The sequence below is a fragment of the Anopheles nili genome, chromosome 3 (assembly GCF_943737925.1).
Source record: "Anopheles nili chromosome 3, idAnoNiliSN_F5_01, whole genome shotgun sequence".
Lineage (NCBI taxonomy): Eukaryota > Metazoa > Arthropoda > Insecta > Diptera > Culicidae > Anopheles > Anopheles nili.
The window spans coordinates 55073974-55092405 of record NC_071292.1 but is presented as its reverse complement, the minus strand read 5'-3'; the positions used below and the strand labels follow the sequence as shown (position 1 = coordinate 55092405).

General features: G+C 47.9%; 1 protein-coding gene across 1 annotated transcript; it reads right to left on the bottom strand.

Annotated features, from left to right (window-relative positions):
* Positions 1–446: 446 nt before the first annotated feature.
* On the bottom strand, positions 447–4641 carry LOC128725420 (forkhead box protein biniou). The gene is made up of 3 exons (XM_053819161.1): positions 3179–4641; positions 2125–2738; positions 447–1096 (listed from the first exon to the last, which is right to left on the bottom strand). Exons 1-3 carry the CDS (start codon positions 4639–4641, stop codon positions 633–635), a joined length of 2541 nt encoding a protein of 846 aa, XP_053675136.1. The 3' UTR covers positions 447–632.
* Between the last annotated feature and the right edge of the window lie 13791 nt (positions 4642–18432).

Genomic DNA, 18432 nt, shown 5'->3' with positions numbered 1-18432 from the left:
ATCTTTATCTATTTAGTAGCAAAAGGGGTTCACATTCGTAGTACTTAAACCATATAACTGGTGACGAAATATAAAGATTTGCATCACATTTAAAACATCTAGTTATAACATAAATCTCAAATAACATAATAATTTAGATGGAAAAATATATAAATATTGGATGTAAAGTAGAGCAAAAATGGCAACTACATTGGAACTTAATAATAGTTCGGAAATAGCTGCCATCAATTATAAAGTTTTATGTTTGAAAATACCCCTAATAGTTTTTTTTCTATTTTTAAAGGCCTGCTATGAATTAGTATAAAATATGTAAAAAGTAACACTCGGGTTTTGTTTTCCAAAATTTCTGTATTTCATCAACTAATTTCACTTTATCAAACTATTGAGTAATTACGCACATCCGCGCCTGCCTGTCTTCCATTTTGTTACACACTCTCTCTCTCTCTCTCTCTCTCTCTCTAACTGTCCTTCTCTCATGTAATTTCACTCACGCTCTCTCGCTCTCTTACACCTGATCGCACACATCCACACAACTATTTACAACCAGCCAACCGCGACCGAGCCAACCATACAATCCAAGATGGCCGCCAGTTTCACCTGGCCGAGCGGTCGTTTCCGCCATCGCGGTGTCTTCAGTACGGCGCCGCCAGATTCAGGTGATTACCATGATGGTGGTGATGATGGTGTGGATGTGTGTGGTGGGAGTGTGGATGATGCGCGTGATGATGGTGCGTTTGCAGGTGCGCATGATGCAGATGATGATGATTTCCGATGTTGTGCTGGTGCAGCTGTCCCGACGGTGACGGAGCATTACTGACCGGTGTTCCGTTCGCGAGCATTGCATGCCCCACACCAACACCGTACACACCACCGGTTTTACAGTCTAAGGATGTGGCTTCACCATCCGTTACACCTCCGACGATGACCACGCTAGATGGCGCTGTTTCGTTGCTTCCCGGGCTGCCCAGTACCATCGCACCAAGGGCAGGAGATCCTCCATTTGTCGTGCCCGGGGTCGTCGATCCGGTGGCAGAGGATGACGCTGCACCTGAAGCAGGTGGCACCGTCATTTGTGACAGGGATGGCATCTTTAAGCCTAACGAACCGAGGGATGGGAACATTCTAATTAGTGGAAGGAGCTCCTTACCTAACAACGGATTCATTTCCCTGAGATTTCCCTGAGAGCAACAAGTTGCAACGAGGCCTAGATTAGAATCACTTCGCCCAAAATATCTCACGAGTCGTGCCGTTGACACTTGTCCAAGTTGCCCTTCAATTTTTCATTTTTTTTTCCTTCTCTCCTATTCCCCGAAACTCGACATCATGTCCCCAATTTTTAAGAGGAGTTTTCTTCTCTCTTTCTTCCTCCCAAGGAAAAAACCCATTCACGACGCGACGAAACGCTTCCCGAGAAGAATAGGGAATCGAAAAAGTGCCACACCAAACATGTCGACATAAGCGCTAATGGGGGTACAGAATGCACAGACCCACAGACAGCCGTACGCACACGTCCCATGGTGCCACGGGTTGTGTCTACCGTGCGTCGTAAATCAAATAATCTTAATCGCTGCTAAAACGATACTTTCAACAGCTCTCGGTCCGCGTACAGCTCGCCCTTTCGCTTCGACACATCGCTCCACACGTGACACGATCGCGATCGGGCGACGAGAAGGCGATCCACGGGCGTGTGCACGTAGCCAACTCAACGACACACAAAAAAATAATGTCTTCAAGTGGCCATCATCGAAACCGAGGGCCCGCGGCGCGTGAAAAACGAGAAATCCAAGTGACGGACGCGAACGCTAGCCGGCGGATTGTTTCCTGGTAGCGTCTCGATTCGAGGTTTTTTTTGGGGGTAACTCTATACCAGGGCGTTTCTTTTTGTTTCACCATTTAGGCTCATTTCCATTTCCTCGTGCCAGCAATGATCGTAAAACCGGAGGTCGATTATTATCGTCCAACAGTTGTACAATTGTTACGGAGCAGCGTGGAACAAAACGATGCCTTTTCTACGCCGTTCGTCAATGAAATCGAGATCATGCAATGATCCTCATGATGCTATGCTGACGATCACAGCAAGTGCGGGGATCATTCTCGATGCTAAAGCCACCTCGCAACACTCACCTGCATCGAGTCCGTAAGGAGACGTGGCCGCATTAGTGAAAGTGTAGTTGCCATACTCCAACACCGTCCCAGGTGTCTGTTGCGCTGGAGATCCTGGAGTCTGCAAGGGCTCATGCAGCGACGTGTGCGTGATTTTCGAGTACTGACTCAAACTGTCCGCAGCCGTTGGGTAATGCCAACTAGAAGACCCGGTGGTGGATGAAGCCGAATCGGCATATCCTCCACCCGGTTGGTGTGTGCCACTTCCCGAGGTGCTTTGCCCTATCACAGCCGACGGTGGAGGAATGCTGGCGTACTCCGCATATCCACCGTACGGCTGCGATAGATAGCCCCCCGAGAGCTCCGTCAGCTCGTAGCCGGTGTTTCCGGTGGGGTAGAACGCGCTACTTCCACCGTATCCCTTGAGCTGTTGCTTCCGCCGGAAACCACGTGGCCGTCGTCGTAAGCTACCCTCATCCTCGAACATGTACTCAGCCGACGCATCGATCGTCCAGTAGTGGCCCTTGCCCGGTTTGCCACACTCCTTCGGCAGCTTCTTGAAGCACTCGTTCAGACTCAGGTTATGCCGGACGGAGTTTTTCCAGCCATTGTACTCACCGTTGAAAAACTCGTACCTGTTGGAGAGAATCGGACGCAAAAACTCAATCAAACGGAAGCGCGAGCAACCCTTGCACACAGCTGCCCACAGCGCGTCTCGTAGCTGTCTTCGAGATGTGCCAAACGATTTATGGCTTATTTTCCCACCATTAAAGAGGGACATGGACCACCCTGGCGGGCGCATATTATCCTCAGAAATGGATGCTTCTACGGTCATAAACCTGACCGAATGGGGGCTTTTTTTGTTAGCCGCGGTAAAGAAGATTGCCGGACCGAAAATAGACATCTGCTTGCCGTCGTCCGATGATGTCATGCGCATGAAAAGCGGTTCCATTTTCCTTGTGTCCGGATTTTGGGCCCATTGGAAGCCCGCAACGAAACGTCTTGTAATATGATAAGACACGATAAACGGCACAGCCTACTGCCATAGATCTAGTCCCCAACGTCGTATGCTTACTTCGATTGAAGATACTTGTAGATTTCACTCAATGTGCGCCTTCGATGTGGCGAGTCCTTGATCGCCATCACGATCATGTTGATGTAGCTGAGCTGCGGTTTTTCCTGCCGTCGGCCACCGTTGGGTTTCTTTTGCCCTTCAGCAGATCCATTCGCACCACCAGAACTCCCATTGCCCGTCGTACTGCTGAGCTGTTGCTCTCCACCACCGGAGTTCGAGGATGTACCCTTGCGACCCGTCGAGCCTGTTGGTGTCGTTGTGCTGGCGTTTGTCACCACCGGTGGAGTCGTTGAAGTCGATCCAGGTGAGCCAATATGCGACACGGGCGAAACTGAGCCCGATTTCGAGAGATGAAGTGATCCTCCGTTACCGATCGTAACGTGCCCACCGCTAGTGCTGGTTGCCTGCGTTTGATGTTGCTGTATATGACCCATACCGACTTCATTCCTTTGACCAGAGCACACACTTCCCGTTGGATCTGGACCAAGCGCTCCATCGTGGATCTGATGTTGGTGCAAATTATACTGATGCTGAGGATCCGAGTGCTGCTGGTGTTGTTGCTGCTGATGTTGCTGCACGTTGAACGGGTTCGGAACGATCGTCGAAGAGCTCGGTGAAACGTTACCAGCACTTGGACTACTGCCATTACTGCGCGATCGCTGCACCATTGGTCCACTCTGAAGCTCACCTCCGTAACCCATCATCACCGACGGCTCTCCGGTCAGCTTGAGCGTGTTGATGGAACTTTCCAACAGATACGCTCCAGGTGTGGCTCTCAAACACTCCGCACCAAGCCCCGAACCATCGGCACCGGACGGATCCGGATCGTTTATCTGCGAGATGAGGTACGGCGATCGGTGGTTGATGTAGTACGACGGTAGCTTATCGAACGCATGATGATGCGGATGATGATGATGATGGTACATCGATGGGATCTTTCCACCATCACCTTCCAGCTTAAGCTCGATGTTGCTCGGATACGCTACGGTACCAATTATTCCCGGCGGCGATTGGTTGCGTTCGTCCAGCTCGTCCTTCACGTCTATCCCGTGAGGATGCTGTTGCGGATGATGCTGCTGCTGCTGCTGCTGGTGCTGTTGCTGCTGGTGCTGATGATGGTTATGATGATGATGATGCTGGAAGTTTGCGTGATGCTGCGGGTGCGAATGAGACACGGTCTGTGCGTGATGGTGAAACGGAGCATGATGGTACGGATGGCTCATCATTGGTCCGCAGGCACGTCCGTCGTCCTGTTGCTGTTGTTGCTGCTGCTGCTGATGATGAAGGGCTGGGTTTTCTATGATGTGTGCCGAAGCCATCACGATGTTTGATGTGTGTGGTCGGTAGTGGTACCCGCTCGATGGGTTACTATTGCCACCACCACCGACGACGATGATTCCCTGATCATCAGTAACGTCCACCATGGACGTAGTTGTATCCATATGTTCTTCCGTTTTTATCATGTCGCGGGGACCGATTAAACTAGTTATGGTTTTTTCCCGACGAATTCTCACTGTTGGCACTCAGATCAAACACTTTGCGATTCACGATTCTTAATCGCACACAGCTTTTCACAGGTTCACTCGGTGATCAATTCATTGCTCGTGCATTTTCACTTCAGAGATCGTTGTTTCACGCCACCAGAATAAAAACCAGCACATCGGGCACTAACGGACGTAGTCCATCCCGAATCGATCACGATCGATCGCCTCCGAGCACTTGATCGACACTGAGCTCGACAGCGCCGTAGAGCGAGTATTCGCGCGAACCCGCTCTGGGGTTCGAAGAAACAATCCACGAGAAACCCCCGTCCGCACTTGACGAAGCGTAATGATCGACTAATTTGAGAAATCCTTCCGAAAAAACAAAATACCACACCGAAATGTAAACAACGGTACGGACGCCCGGCCCGGGACGGGTCGGCCGTTGGCGTGCCTTTTCCCGCCAGGGTCGCGTTTTCCCCGATCCCGACCGCTTGAGACGGGCGCTGCCAGAGCCAAGAGGGAATGGAGATCACCGCACAGGCCGGCAGCGCACGCCACTTGCCCTTCGTGCCCTCTGGTGGGTCGAACGGTTTTGGTTTGCCTCTGCACGCGCGTGTGGACGCCGGACGTCTTTCTTCGTCGTGCGCAGTTTCTCCAGCCGCGGCAGCGTGTGCTGGGGCTTTGTTCCACACAACCCCCATCGATTTAACAGTACGGCATTTTATAGCAAAGATCGTGCGCATGTAACCCAAAGGCTTCATATTAATTTATCTCTGATGTTATGTTAATTGTTACGTGGGGTTATTTCCAAAAAAATGCTTTGAAATGTGCTTTAAAAGCGGATAGAAAGTCCCATCCCAATCCCAAAACTTTCCATCAACCCCCAAATGGGGTTGCACACTCAAGGGTTAACGTTGCTCGCATACACTCCCACAAACGCAACCCATCCGACAGCTTCACGGCTTGCTGTGCCATTTTTATTTTTATTTACCCCCACTGCCAATGCTGCGTTGGCAAATTCGCAGCCACAGCGGGAACGATTCGGCATCGAACGCACGCCATTCGCGCCCGGCAAGACGCCGATTGTAGGGACGCGATCGCGAGCTCAATTTATCTTTCCCACGTCGCCACACCATGGGCGGGTTTCGGAAAATGACGATCGTTGTGGGACGCGCGCGGCGTTGGAAAATACGGACTGCCCGCCGGGCAAGACAAATGGCTAGATTTAATGGATGGCATAGGCGGCGATTTTCTCGTTGCGGCAGGATTTCGATCATTTGCTTGTACCTCCGATCTTCGTGATGGAGGAAAAAGTCATCGCTCGGGAAGTACGGGAAATTGATGTAATTAATTACAAAATCGAAAAGCAAATTGGTGTGTAAATTACATCTCCGCGGTAACTCCAGCACAAGCTGTTATGTTCCCGCATTGAGGCGATTGCTGTGGCATTTTGAACAGCTCCAAACAGCAGACATGACACACCAAACCAGCAGAAGATGCTCCCAGCCAGACTGCGCCGAAGCGAGCGTTAATTCACCCTCATGCCCGGAACAGGCGCACGACGGAAAAAGGCGGAGCTAAGCTCAGTTGTCGCTCGCATCCTCGCAACGCTCCCCCACGCAACCGTAATATGGCGGGGGTTGGGTTTTCTCCCCAAGCTTCCTGCATTTTTCCTGCGATTTCTCAGTCACACCAGTACAGCAGCGAGCGAGAGCGTGAAAGTGGTGGCCTGCACGAACGAGAATCTCCACGAGAACGGCAAATCAATCAGCAGGCGTCGGTTTCCAAGGCGAACCAATCCGACGCGCGGGTGCGTCAACCGTCCGCGTCGGTTTGCGTTCGCGCCACGCTTTCCTTCTGCGTGCGTTAATGTCCTTAAAGCGGCTCACAGCGAGCTCGCCGCATGGGCGAACACATTGTGATGTTTTCCACAAGATGGAATCGATCGATTTGGCCCCTTTCGTTGGGGCATATTTCGCTCGATGTCGCTTCCCACATCGCGATCACACCATAACGCGCGTTTCTGCTTCACACTGCAGCTCCAAATTTTATGATCTTTCTGATGATAGTGCAATATATTGTTCTTCTCTTCTTTTTGGAACCGGCAACAAAATACCAACCAATAAATTGTGTTTTTTTCTCCTTTCTCTCCCTACCCTGACGAGAAACAGGAAATCGCATTCTACGGTTTGGTAATGTTTACAATACGATAAAAAAAACTGAGCCTGTAATCGAAATTCAGCGTGATCCGTGTGATGTCAGCAAAATTTTCAACTGAACTTTGAGCCTACGAGGGCAAGAGCAACAAAGTGCAAAGCAGATCAGAATGTGATGAAGTGTGATCACATTTCGTTTTCGATTTTTATCCACATCCGCCTAATGTGTCGAAATAGGCACATTGTTAACACATTCGGTTACTCCTTTCTCGAACGGTTCTATCAAATGTGATCCATGCTCATTTAACGAGCAAAATGAATTGATTACCAACCGCCCCCAAAACACTCCCAATCGGCCTGAACGTGCCGTGTCACCTAAACGGGCGATTATTCATTCACAAATCCACCACAAAATCTGCGATCTGGATAAACAATTTGACGCATGAATGATGCCGCTACAGCCCCTCGGGGGCGATATATACTCCACCGGCAATCAAAACCAAAAGAAGTAATCCCAGCTGATGGCTGAGGTTTACGGTGCGCCGTAGCCGAATTTTGGGTAAACAAATAGTGACCCACACCCGAAAGCCAAACCCCACACCGGTCAGTGCTTACATTTTGCATACTTTAATCCACCCCGGTACACTCCAAAAACGCAGTCACGGGAAAGCCGGGAAGGTCAAGTCCGGCCGTATCAAGGCGCCAACCTGGCTGGTCAAGCCCAAATAATCAACAACCGAACGCCGCTCACCGTCCCATCACCGCCGTTGTGGGATAATCACAGCCGGGCAGCCGGGCAGGCCCCCACGGGCCTGGGGAACTCCATTCACTAAAATATGTTGTATATCTCTGCATTCGCTGTAAATGTTTATGATAGCAAAAGCACCCCTTCACTAAACCCCGCTTTCGTACAGCATTCAAACCCAACCACCGGCCCGGATTTCTCGTCTCCACAGGCTCCAGCGTGTCCGAATCTCAAAAGAACGTCACAGCTTTTGGGGCCAGCCATGGCGTGGGTGGTGATGGTGGTGGGAGACACGAAGGGAGGGCTTAACTGCAAAGGACTTCCCCGAGCTATTTGATAAACAGTGTTTTATAATTTATAACAAAATACAAACTGTTTATATAAAATTTCTATGCCTCCTCGCCCTGGCGTTCGCAAACCCGCCTGCTCCAGTCGAGTCCTTCGTTCCTCCTTGCTTTCGTGGGGGTGCGTGTTTCTTTTCGCTATGATTGTTTGCGCGCTCGGTCAGTTCCTAGACCTGGCTGGCCACGGAAGGAAGTCCGCTAAGTATCCCTGAACTTGCGTGCTCCTGCGTGGATCAATTGGGTGGATTTGTTTGTGCGCCCGGATTCCGGTCCGGTTGTTTGTTTGGGGTCTTTTGCTTAGTAGAAACTCACCCCTCGGCCCCAGTCCATGCAGCAATGTGTGTGTGTGGGTGCATGAGCACGTTCCGTGGGGGTGAAAGTGATGAAACTTTACAAGAGCCGCGTGTAAACAGAGGCGCCAAATACAATACGCTAAAATTGTTTGTAAACACCGTGCACTTGCGTATTTGTAAAATTTCAAAACATATAACCCGACCCACACAGGCCACAGGTGGAGGCGGTGGGCCGTGTTTATCATCCGAGTGCCGGGGTCGAGGTATTTTGGAGAAAGTCCGAATCCGACCGCAGGACTACTGGCCGATCGCGGTAGCGTAAACGTGCGTTGTTTAACATTTTGTGTTTAATGAACGTTAAATTGGACCGCGACCTTAACCTCCTCGCAGGGTGGCGGACACTCCCAGCAGCAACAACAACAACAAAGAACCCACGCACTGTTTATGGTGGAAGTGTTGTCAACTTGTTTGTACTCGGCCTAACGCTCGCGTAGTATCAATAAATAAACGATAGCCTTTTCGCCGTGTAGTAAACAGCCAGTTCCAGCTTGGAGCTCTTGCTTTATGAATGAATCCTTTACACGCTTTTCTTTGCGTGGGAGATGCAGACGATTATCGAAGATCGTAAGTACATCTCTTGGTTTGCTTGGTAAAGCATTAAGGAACAGGATAACGATTACATTTTGATAGCGTATCATGAAAGTTTACTAGCTCAAAATCCTGTAAGCTTCTACGATCTTCAGAACGATCTTCAGGACGATCATCGAATTATTAAATAAAGATGAACTAGCAACATAACGCGGCACAAAAAGGCTCCATCTGCCAAACCCCTGTCTATCGTGCTCTAATGAATGCCATTAGGAGATCAAACGACGTTCAAACCCCCATCCCGTTCTAAGGCTTAAACAGCTCACGTCAACAGCCCCATGGGATCCTCGATTCGATGAGGCAGCCAACATGAAACGCGTCAAACGCGTCGGAGATGCACCGATTCCGGTCCCAATTTCCGATCGATCGAGCGGTACGCTTTCAACGCCCCTGTGACGATGCTTTACCCCTTTTTTAGGTGGTCCCTTGATCCCGGAACCATGCCGGCTGCCAGCCGCGACTTGTACACACGCGCTTAGGAGACGTGCGAGAAAAATTGGACACTGGAAGCCAAATGGAAAATAAATCATCATCTCCCGCGAGCGAGAGAGAATCGCCCTTTGATCTTTTGCTACGCCGCCTTTTCCACCGAACCGAACCGAAAATGGCCCTGGCCAAAAACCCGTCTACCGGCTAAACGGTCCAACCGGGTAGTGCGTTGGAAAAACCACAGGAATTAGACTCACCCGGGGAAGCCAAGCGATCGTTCGCGGGGGAGCTCAACCCGGGAGCTCAAATGGTCCGATTTTCCTTCGCCGAAATCCATTAAACGCTCGGTTTCGGCTTTTTCGGTTCACGGGCGAGAAAAAATGCCCCACCATCATTACGGCCACGGGTTCGCCTTGCCCGGTTCCGATTATTAGCACCTCATGATGGCCGAAGGTGCGGGAAAGCAAAAACCAGAGCACCGTTTGCCAGCAAAAGGACTGACTCGGCGTGCGCACGCACGTAGCGCAGGGGTCGCTCACGAGCGCACGTCCCCGGGGGCGGCATTTTCCGACTGGAATCGCCCATTAAAACCGACCCCGTTCGCTTTTCCACCGTCGGAGGAGGCCACCGTTGGCGAAGGTAATTAGAACATCATCGGAAGTGTTGCGGATGTGTTGAATGATCTTCGATGTGAAGCCAATCGATCCCAGGAGCCGTGCATTGACGTGGTTTGTTTCAGCTTCGTTCGGTTGGCTTTTTTTTTCTGTTGCTGTTCGCCCCCGCAACGGGTGGCAAACGGTAATGCGACGCGAGCCTGAACCATTTTCTATTTTTGTGCCAAACACCCGGCCCCGGGCGGGTTCGATCGGAAGATTTCCCGGGGCTCTCTCTCGATAGGCGACGTCGATCGGTTTGCGGATCTTGCAAACTTTTGAAAATGGAAATTCTTAACAAACGGGACTCTGTAAGGTGTACTAAGGGTACTTATACCTTCTCTCCTGCCAATTTATTTGCTTTCTTGATTGTTCTTTTGCTCGTTTGAGTTGGAACAAAAGAATCCAAGCGAAGCCGTTTCGGGGAAGCGTCGAGAACGCGATCATGTTAGATCCGACACAGCCACACGTCATTCACTCAGCCCAAGATGCGTCAAGATGCAGCTAATCCGTCGGTCATCCGAATGGCATCCATCGCAGACGAAATGCAATTCCAACCCTCCAAAATTCCCTTCCCAAACCACCCGTCAGCGCTGGAACGCGACGCCCAGGAAGCCGGGAAAACGCGATTTATAAATTAATTAGTGTAAAAACATTAAAATGTCATAATTCCGGGGCGGGCATTGTTTACATCAGTGTACTAATTATACGCTTTGTTTACAACACAACGCGCAGCCCGAACGTAAACAGGCCGCCAGCGGGTGCTGATTTTCCCGGGAAAGCCGTAATAAAAAAAACCCCACATACACACACATCTCGCTCTTTCACTACGGCTCGCTCGTTCGGGGGCAGGTCGAGCGAAGTTTTCCCTGGAAGCAGAGAAAATTCCGGGCTTTCGATGCCGGGAATCGTCACCGGGGACGCGATCGTGGACTCGGTTTGGGGCGGGTTCGTCTGCGGCTGGCTGGATTCGATAGAAGATTTCAGGAAAAGCCGACGCACGAAATGTGAATGAAAAGATAGGCCTCCGGCGTTTACATTTGTTTTACCAAGCCGTGTAATGTTTGCAAGAGTTTTGGAGAAGATTTTACACCATCGGCCAACTGAGCAGGTGCTCCTTACAAAGGGAGTACAGTGTTCTTTTCGCAAACACCGCAACAGAAGTATCGAAACAACCGAGAAATTCCACCTTCGTACCGGATTCTAGTCCATGGCCTGCTGGGGAAGCTAAAAATAGTCGACTTTTCTTCAGCTTTAGCGCAGGTTTTGCAGCTTAGCTCGGTCCAGTTTCTAACTGTTGCCGACCGATCTCTTCCCTGCCGTTCGAAAACGGAAGACAGAAACGATCTGCTAAATGCCGCAGCAGTTCAAACAAGCTGACAAGCTCTACTTTACACCCAGCGACACAGGTAAAAGCCGGTTTATCCGTTTTTCTGTGGAGCTTGGCAGCTAGTCGTGGGCTTTAACAGGACTTTTCCCTTGGGAAATTTCCCAAAAACCCCCCTGCCACGAAACACGATCGCGGATGTTGTGTTCCTGCTCCCATTGTCTTGCTGCCAGTGCAGCTTCATCTTGTTGACCCAGCCAATAAAACACGCACGCAAGTCGGGTATCTGCTCAATATCACCCCCAACGATCGATTATCCACGGACGAGGTCGAGTCGAGACCCCCAACCCCCAAGGAGCACCAAGTGCCGACACCAAATGGCACCGTCTGCGAACACCAGCGGCTTCTCCTGGGCCACCGCGTGCTTCTTTGGGGAGTGCTGTTTCACGAGGGCATTGAAAAATTTATGCTGATGTGTCAGTTACGAACGTCGGTTGGCGGCTTCCTGTCGAAGCTCCTGCCGACAGGCACAAATTTCAGTACGAGTGTGCATTTCAGATCATCGATTCGATTAACGGGGCGTTCGAAAAGCACTGAAAATTCAACTCAAACACGTATTAAGACGGTCAAAAAAAGGGCGGCGTAGAAATATATCACCGCTATGAAAGGAACTAGCGTGTACGCGTTCGAAATCGATACGATCATCTCGCTAATTTTGAGCACATCCTCCCCGGGAGCCCGAGTGCCAAACAGAGGCAGAATCGAAGAAGGCCCCATCGCCCCAAGTCCCCAAATTAGATGGATCGTTTTCACCCAGCCCGCTCATCGCGGTTTCCTCCACCAACCAACGGACCACCCACAGTACGGGGTTTTTCCAGCCGCACAACCACCGCAAAGCCGCAAAACCCAAGGAAAGCGATCTTTTTGGCGGCTGTCAAACGATGATGTCTTGCGTCGGCCGAAGATGAAAGGACCGTCGCAGCCGTCAATATTCTCACAAACGGCGGCACGGTATTGCGCGATTCCCTGTACGACATTCTACGTTCTGCCGCCGGTGCTGTGGATGGAGAAGTAGAAAACAGCCGGGAGATGGAAGCGAGCTGTAAGACCACGTTCTGCCGCGCTGTAGCAACGGCGAAAAGCCATTAGAACGGGTGAAAAAGCCTGGCGACGACCTTCCTGGCCGTGTGTCTGAAACCAGCGGCCCTATCGGTGTACCGATCCATTTCAATCCATTCCCCTACCGGTGGAGGTCGAAGAAATCGGTGGAGTTATTTATTTGTACAAAACTCACGCCATGCTCCGAGCAGGCGCCACGTGATCGGTTTTAGGAGGCCGTATTTTTTTTCTCTTTTTTCACGCCCATCTCTCGATCTCAACCCCACCCCCGACCATCCCGATCGATTCCTTCCCAATCGAATGCTTTATTATCGATCTAGCTCTGGTACGATCGTCGATCTGTCGGTTTTCATGCGTGTTCTTTTAATACACTACGTGCGTGAACGTGCTGCCAGCAAACTTATCTTCGATCGTTGGTAAAGATCGGTTGATCGTTCTCGTGAATTGAGCAGAATTCATACGTTACACAATCTTTTCAAAAGCGATAAAAACTTACTAACCGCTTACAATGAGAAACCGGTGGTCGTAAAATGTCACCACACAAAGGTTGCGGCCATGCCAGGCGAAATGGATCCTCCCACAGGACTAATTGCCATCTATTATCTGCTTGACTTGACGTCGCAACCCTGGCCCGTCCAAAAAAAGTCCTGGCCACCCATCGCAAAACTCGATGCCCACTTGAGCCTCTGAAACCGGTGTCCAGGCGCCGGCGACAGCAAGTGGCCAGTGGCTCGCCACCGCCACCAGGATGAAGTACGGCTCTGTGTGGCTCTTGAAAACTCTCGGCCACAATCCGGTTGGCGGCAAGTGCACCGGGAAGGGCTCAGGGACAGCTGGAACGACAACAGAGATCGATTACATCCGAGCTCGTTCACTTGCAGCCTCGGGACGGAATGGCATCCTTCGGGACAAGTACATGTGACAAATTGACGCCACGGTGTACGACGCTGCAGGCCACCAACCGAGAGTCTAACCGAAGGTTGGCCAAGTTAAAGGCGCCGGTTCGCTGCAGGTCTCGGGCACGGGCGTGGATGCTGGGAGGGCGATCGTCACCATATGGTGATAATGTTTTACGCCCAATTTACTGCATGACAACACGCCGTAGGGTTAAGAAATCGATTGACCAACGGATGCAAATTTAAGTTTTAAAGCTCTCATTTGAGAGCACATTTGTGAAAATGAACCCGAGAGGTGCTCTTCAATTTGCTAGTAATTCCTACCTCTTTCAAACATTGTTAACAATACTGTTTTCGTTGCTAAGTCAATCATTTCTACAATCAGTCAATGCAATTTCACAGCACTTTACCGTCCGCGCATGTTTTAGATCTTTAAGACCTACCACACGCAGCAGCTCCTAGCAACATCTCGCAAAGGATCGCTTCCTTCGAAGCCGGTTCGGCATTTTTGTGTGAAATTCGAATACTGCCGAATGCTGGCTACCCTTCCAGCACCCAAACATCCCGACCGATCGGTTCATTACGGGTCAATCCCGAGGGCGGAAAACGAAAAGGAAATTCTGGTTGCGGCGCGACGCTGCAACATTTTTTTTTGTTTTCGGCAATAAAACATGATCAAGCCGGGAGCCCAGAACATCGGTGACCAAAAATACACACACACACACACACGTCCAGCATCACGGGGAACATGTGTTTTGCTTCATGTTTCCCCGCTCGTCCCGCGAGTGCCCTTTTCCGTGGTCGTAGGGCCGGTTGCATAGTGCAGCATTTGTTTACACGATGCGCCCCTAAGTTCACCGCGTGAAGATCCGAAGGCCATCAGCATCATCGACGACGGCGATCGATTGACGGAAACACGCATTTTATGTCCCGTGAACAGGCTTCCTGCGAGTACGCGCAACCTGGAGCCGCTCCTGAAGTAGCTCAAGTGCCAAATTGGTGTCGCCAGCGATGCGGATTTTCCACCAAACAAAACCTTGCAGGATCTCAAGTGATCCTTCACACTCGCGCGCACTGATAAAGGGAACGGGATGAGAACATGTAGATGACACCATCCAGACGGAGAAAGAAGCTCCCTAAACCTTTAACCTCCCGGTTTAGAAAGGCTATGTGCCCTTGTCCAGGCGGCGGGGTTATGAATTATTGGATCACTCCATGTGCCGTGGAGAGTAAATATTTACGCTACAACCCTAACCTCTGGAGTATGGCAACGGGGAGTCGTAACCTTTTGCCACTGCCTCGGATCCGATACAGTCGTCGCAGGACTTGATGAAGCGTTCGTTAGCGGTCCTGTGACTTCCGTGAGCGAAGATGACTATGGAATTGAAGATGCTACCAGCAACACCAGCAACGGTCTCCGGTGCAGACAGACGAGTCGACAGCGATCGACAATCGATCGATAGCTCAGCACGGTGTAGCTGAGGCTGCTCATCATGGGATCTCACGTCTCTGGAGCCTCATCGTGACTAGTGATCGTGACCGCTTCAAGCAGAAGAAGGTGCAGAGTGATTTATAAAATACAGCATCTGAAATCTGCTTGCAAGAGGTATCGTTGGATCGATACAGCGTTGAACTTTCACGCACGTGAAACGATCCATTTTATTTAAGATCCTTTTTTACGGATAAAAGGCCAAATTTTATGCATTTCTTAAGGATCTGTTTGCACAACTGAAACGTTGAAATTTATCAAAATGGCGAAAACCGGTGCCATCAAAAAATCTCTTTGCCCCATTGTAAATCCTACGTTGAACGGAAGCAGCCCCCAATGAAAGTAGAAGAAGTCACCAAACATAAAGCATAAGGATGCTTTCCTTTGTTATTTTTCCAACAAATCGGTAAGGATCCACTTTTTAATTATTTTCTTTACTCCCTGAACGATAGCTTTGCTGCTCGTTGGAACAGCGACGTTATGGCAAAGTGTTTATTTTTCTTGATTGTGATACAACCGGCTCGACCTATCAAGTCGATGCATTCGGGAACGGTCAACAAAAAGATCCCCATCGTTCGCTGTTGTTTCTGCCATCCTCCGAAACAAATGGTGCTCGAACATTGTGATTTCTCTTTGAATGCATTTTTTCCCTTTCTCATACGAAGGTTTTTGAAACAATAAATAATTCTGTTGCTTAACCATCCCCTGGACTTTGTTCCCTTCATTTGCAGCCATGAAGCTATGCAACAGCATCAGTATCGCATAAAAACCATGTAAAAAAGACGTACCCACAATGCATGGAAATGAAACGTAACGGGTATAAAAAGTAGCGTCCATGCTTCGGTCGCGACCGAAGCCCTTTTCGATGGTCGAAAGACGATCGCTTCTACCAATGCTCTTTTATTGCATCTCGTGAATGCGCTTTAGAGAGGAAGGGATAAGGAATGACCCACGCACTGGATAAATAAATGCGTTCCATTTCCGGAACAAGCGTAATCTTCTTCAATCCACGAGGTTGAAGGACCAAGAGGGTATTTTTTCAATAATTTTACTTATCTCATTAATATATCCACAAAAAAAATTAAAAAAGAAGGTTGACAGTAAAGATAAATCATTATGATATTTTCCATTCCTTTCCATATTTTTCCATATTGTTTATCATTTCTTATTATTCATTTCTGCTGAAAAATAATTAAAACAGTAACATGTTGCATTACTTTGATTTTTATATACCAATCAATAGCAACATAACTTGTTGATATAACCAATGTAATAAATAAATAAATAAATAAATAAATAAATAAAATACTTTTTTTAATTCAAATAACGGATATGATAAAAGTCACCAACCTGATCAATTGTTTCCGTTGCAAAAATTGTAAACAGGATTTGTTAGTTATTTTAAATTCTATTCATTAAATGTACCCTCAATTCTATCACATTTAAAAACAATTAATTTAAGTATGAATATAAATGTAATAATTTCTAATTTCTCATCCCAAACAAATTTTTTTTAATTCCTCACTATGCAACTATCCTTAATATCCTTTTTAAATAAAGCAAAAATAATATTTATCTGCTCATAATTTATCGACATATTTACAACTATTGCAATGAAAAAGTATATATTGTGTTCATACAAGAAAATGCAACAATTATTCGTTTGCATAGCCCTATGATATATTTATAACATCTGAATTAAAATAGATGTATTGATATCCTTAATAACCTTTTTTTTAAATAAAGCAGAAAATATAACATTTATTTGTTAATCGACGCATATTTGATTTTCCACAACGGATTTTTCCAAATGGAAACGTCATCAAGGGGGTAGCCCTCTACGGATTTTCCATAGGATGAAATGGTTGTTGATCAAATTATAACACGATCGTAGATTACGAAATAATTTTAAACGAAATATCCTATACAACTTTAAAATGTGTAAATCAAAGCATTTATCCAATCAAATTGCTAACGCTTTGCATAAATTTTTAACTAAGTTTAATGAGGTGGCAAGGTATAGCTCATTTGTGTGAACATTTTACTGCATATTACAACAGAAGAAGCAGAGAAAGAACGAAACATCATACGAATCAAAAAAATTGGGATATTATGATAACAATATGTCTGCTTTTGTAGTTCTATTGTACCAATAGTTTTCTATACAAACGAAATAATTTACAGAGCGTCTAACGGCTGACTGAATAGACGTAACGAACGTTTGAAATTCAACTGACGTGTCACATTTGATGTTTATATGCCATAGTAGTGTCTATGCGTGCGCTGCGCGAAATTGTTTCGAACGGTTTGTTGGCTAATAATTGTATAGTTTATATGTTAGAAATAGTCGAAATCCCATTTACCCTATTAGGATCTAATGATTAACATCAAAACATTTAGTATACCATTAAGCGGTTAGTGTGAGAATGTCGGCGTAAAATGTGTTGCCGTAAAAAGCAAAGGTGGACTTACCTCTTGTTTCCGAACTACACTTGTTACACATTGTTTTTTATATTACACCAGTGTTCTTTACATTTACACAATAACTAATATGATCACTTGGACACGTTTTTTCTTGTTCACTATCGCCAAAACACTGCAAAACCACGACCTGTTAGCCTAGTCGACTTCCGGTCGGCTCAATACTGCAATGGCAACATTATAAGGGATGCAGGGGCCGTATCGACCTTCACAAAAATTTTATATAATCTCTTTTTATGGTTTTCTTTTTCAACATTGATCACTTGATATTCTAAAATTGTACACTGGTTAATTTCAATTAGCTGTTTTGTGTAACAGATAAATATAATTCATATATATATCAAACTTTGTAAGAATGCGGTGCGTTGGCCCCGTGCTCCCTTAAAGAGAGGACGCGATCACAAACCCGAGTCGTTCAGTGCGTTGGTCTGATATTGTGTCTAAGTTTGGGTCGTCGTTCGGCAGCTTCCACGCCGTGATCCTTCATTGTATTGCGTTTAAGCTTTGGGATGTCTTACAGGTGACTAAATAAATCATACGAATTGTTCATAAAATTGTGCTCGCTTGAATTTGCTCACTTGCAAACCAAAAGATCCATCCAAAGCGAGCATACCAGTGAAGAAGAAAAAGTAGAAGTTCGTAGATTGGACGCGTAGACGTAGTGCAGTGAAAGAGCAACAAGCAACCTCGCTGTGCGGCTTGTTTTCTCAGCGTCCAATAACAAATAGCCCTGCCCAATGTCGGTTTGATCAAATCTAAAATATTCATCGAAAAACCCGTCAGTTGCGTACGCTTATTCCTGAGGACGGTGCTTCAAATTTCCGTTCAAACTCGTTCGCGAGAGATAGCGAAGCGTTTTGACGTTGGGAGGAAAAAACGACCCAAAAAAACCTACGCCCAGCGCCCTGCGATCTTTATCGGCTAGCTTTGGCCGCAAGCTGTCACTAGGGCCGCTGGACAGAACCCAACCGGACGAGGTGTGCTTCGAAAAGCAAAGTAACCATCGACCGCTGGACTTCTGTCTCGACTGCATTCCCTGTGTGCAACAAGTGGTCACCATAAAAAGCAAACATCTATTCTATTCCCCAGGAGTGACGGAACGCAGCAGCGCCAGTGTCGTTTGTGATACGTTATTTTTTTCACGCTATACTCGTGAGTTTCCCCCTGTTTGGTGACGAATCCATCGCATT

What these genes read in the sequence shown, in the direction of transcription:
- LOC128725420 (XM_053819161.1), bottom strand. Translation starts at nt 4,641, where the DNA reads ATGATAAAAACGGAAGAACATATGGATACAACTACGTCCATGGTGGAC. An exon ending in TACAAGTATCTTCAATCGAA is followed by an intron (nt 2,739 to 3,178) that starts GTAAGCATACGA and finishes TCTCTCCAACAG; the next exon opens with GTACGAGTTTTTCAACGGTG. An exon ending in TCCTTACGGACTCGATGCAG is followed by an intron (nt 1,097 to 2,124) that starts GTGAGTGTTGCG and finishes TCGGTTCGTTAG; the next exon opens with GCTTAAAGATGCCATCCCTG.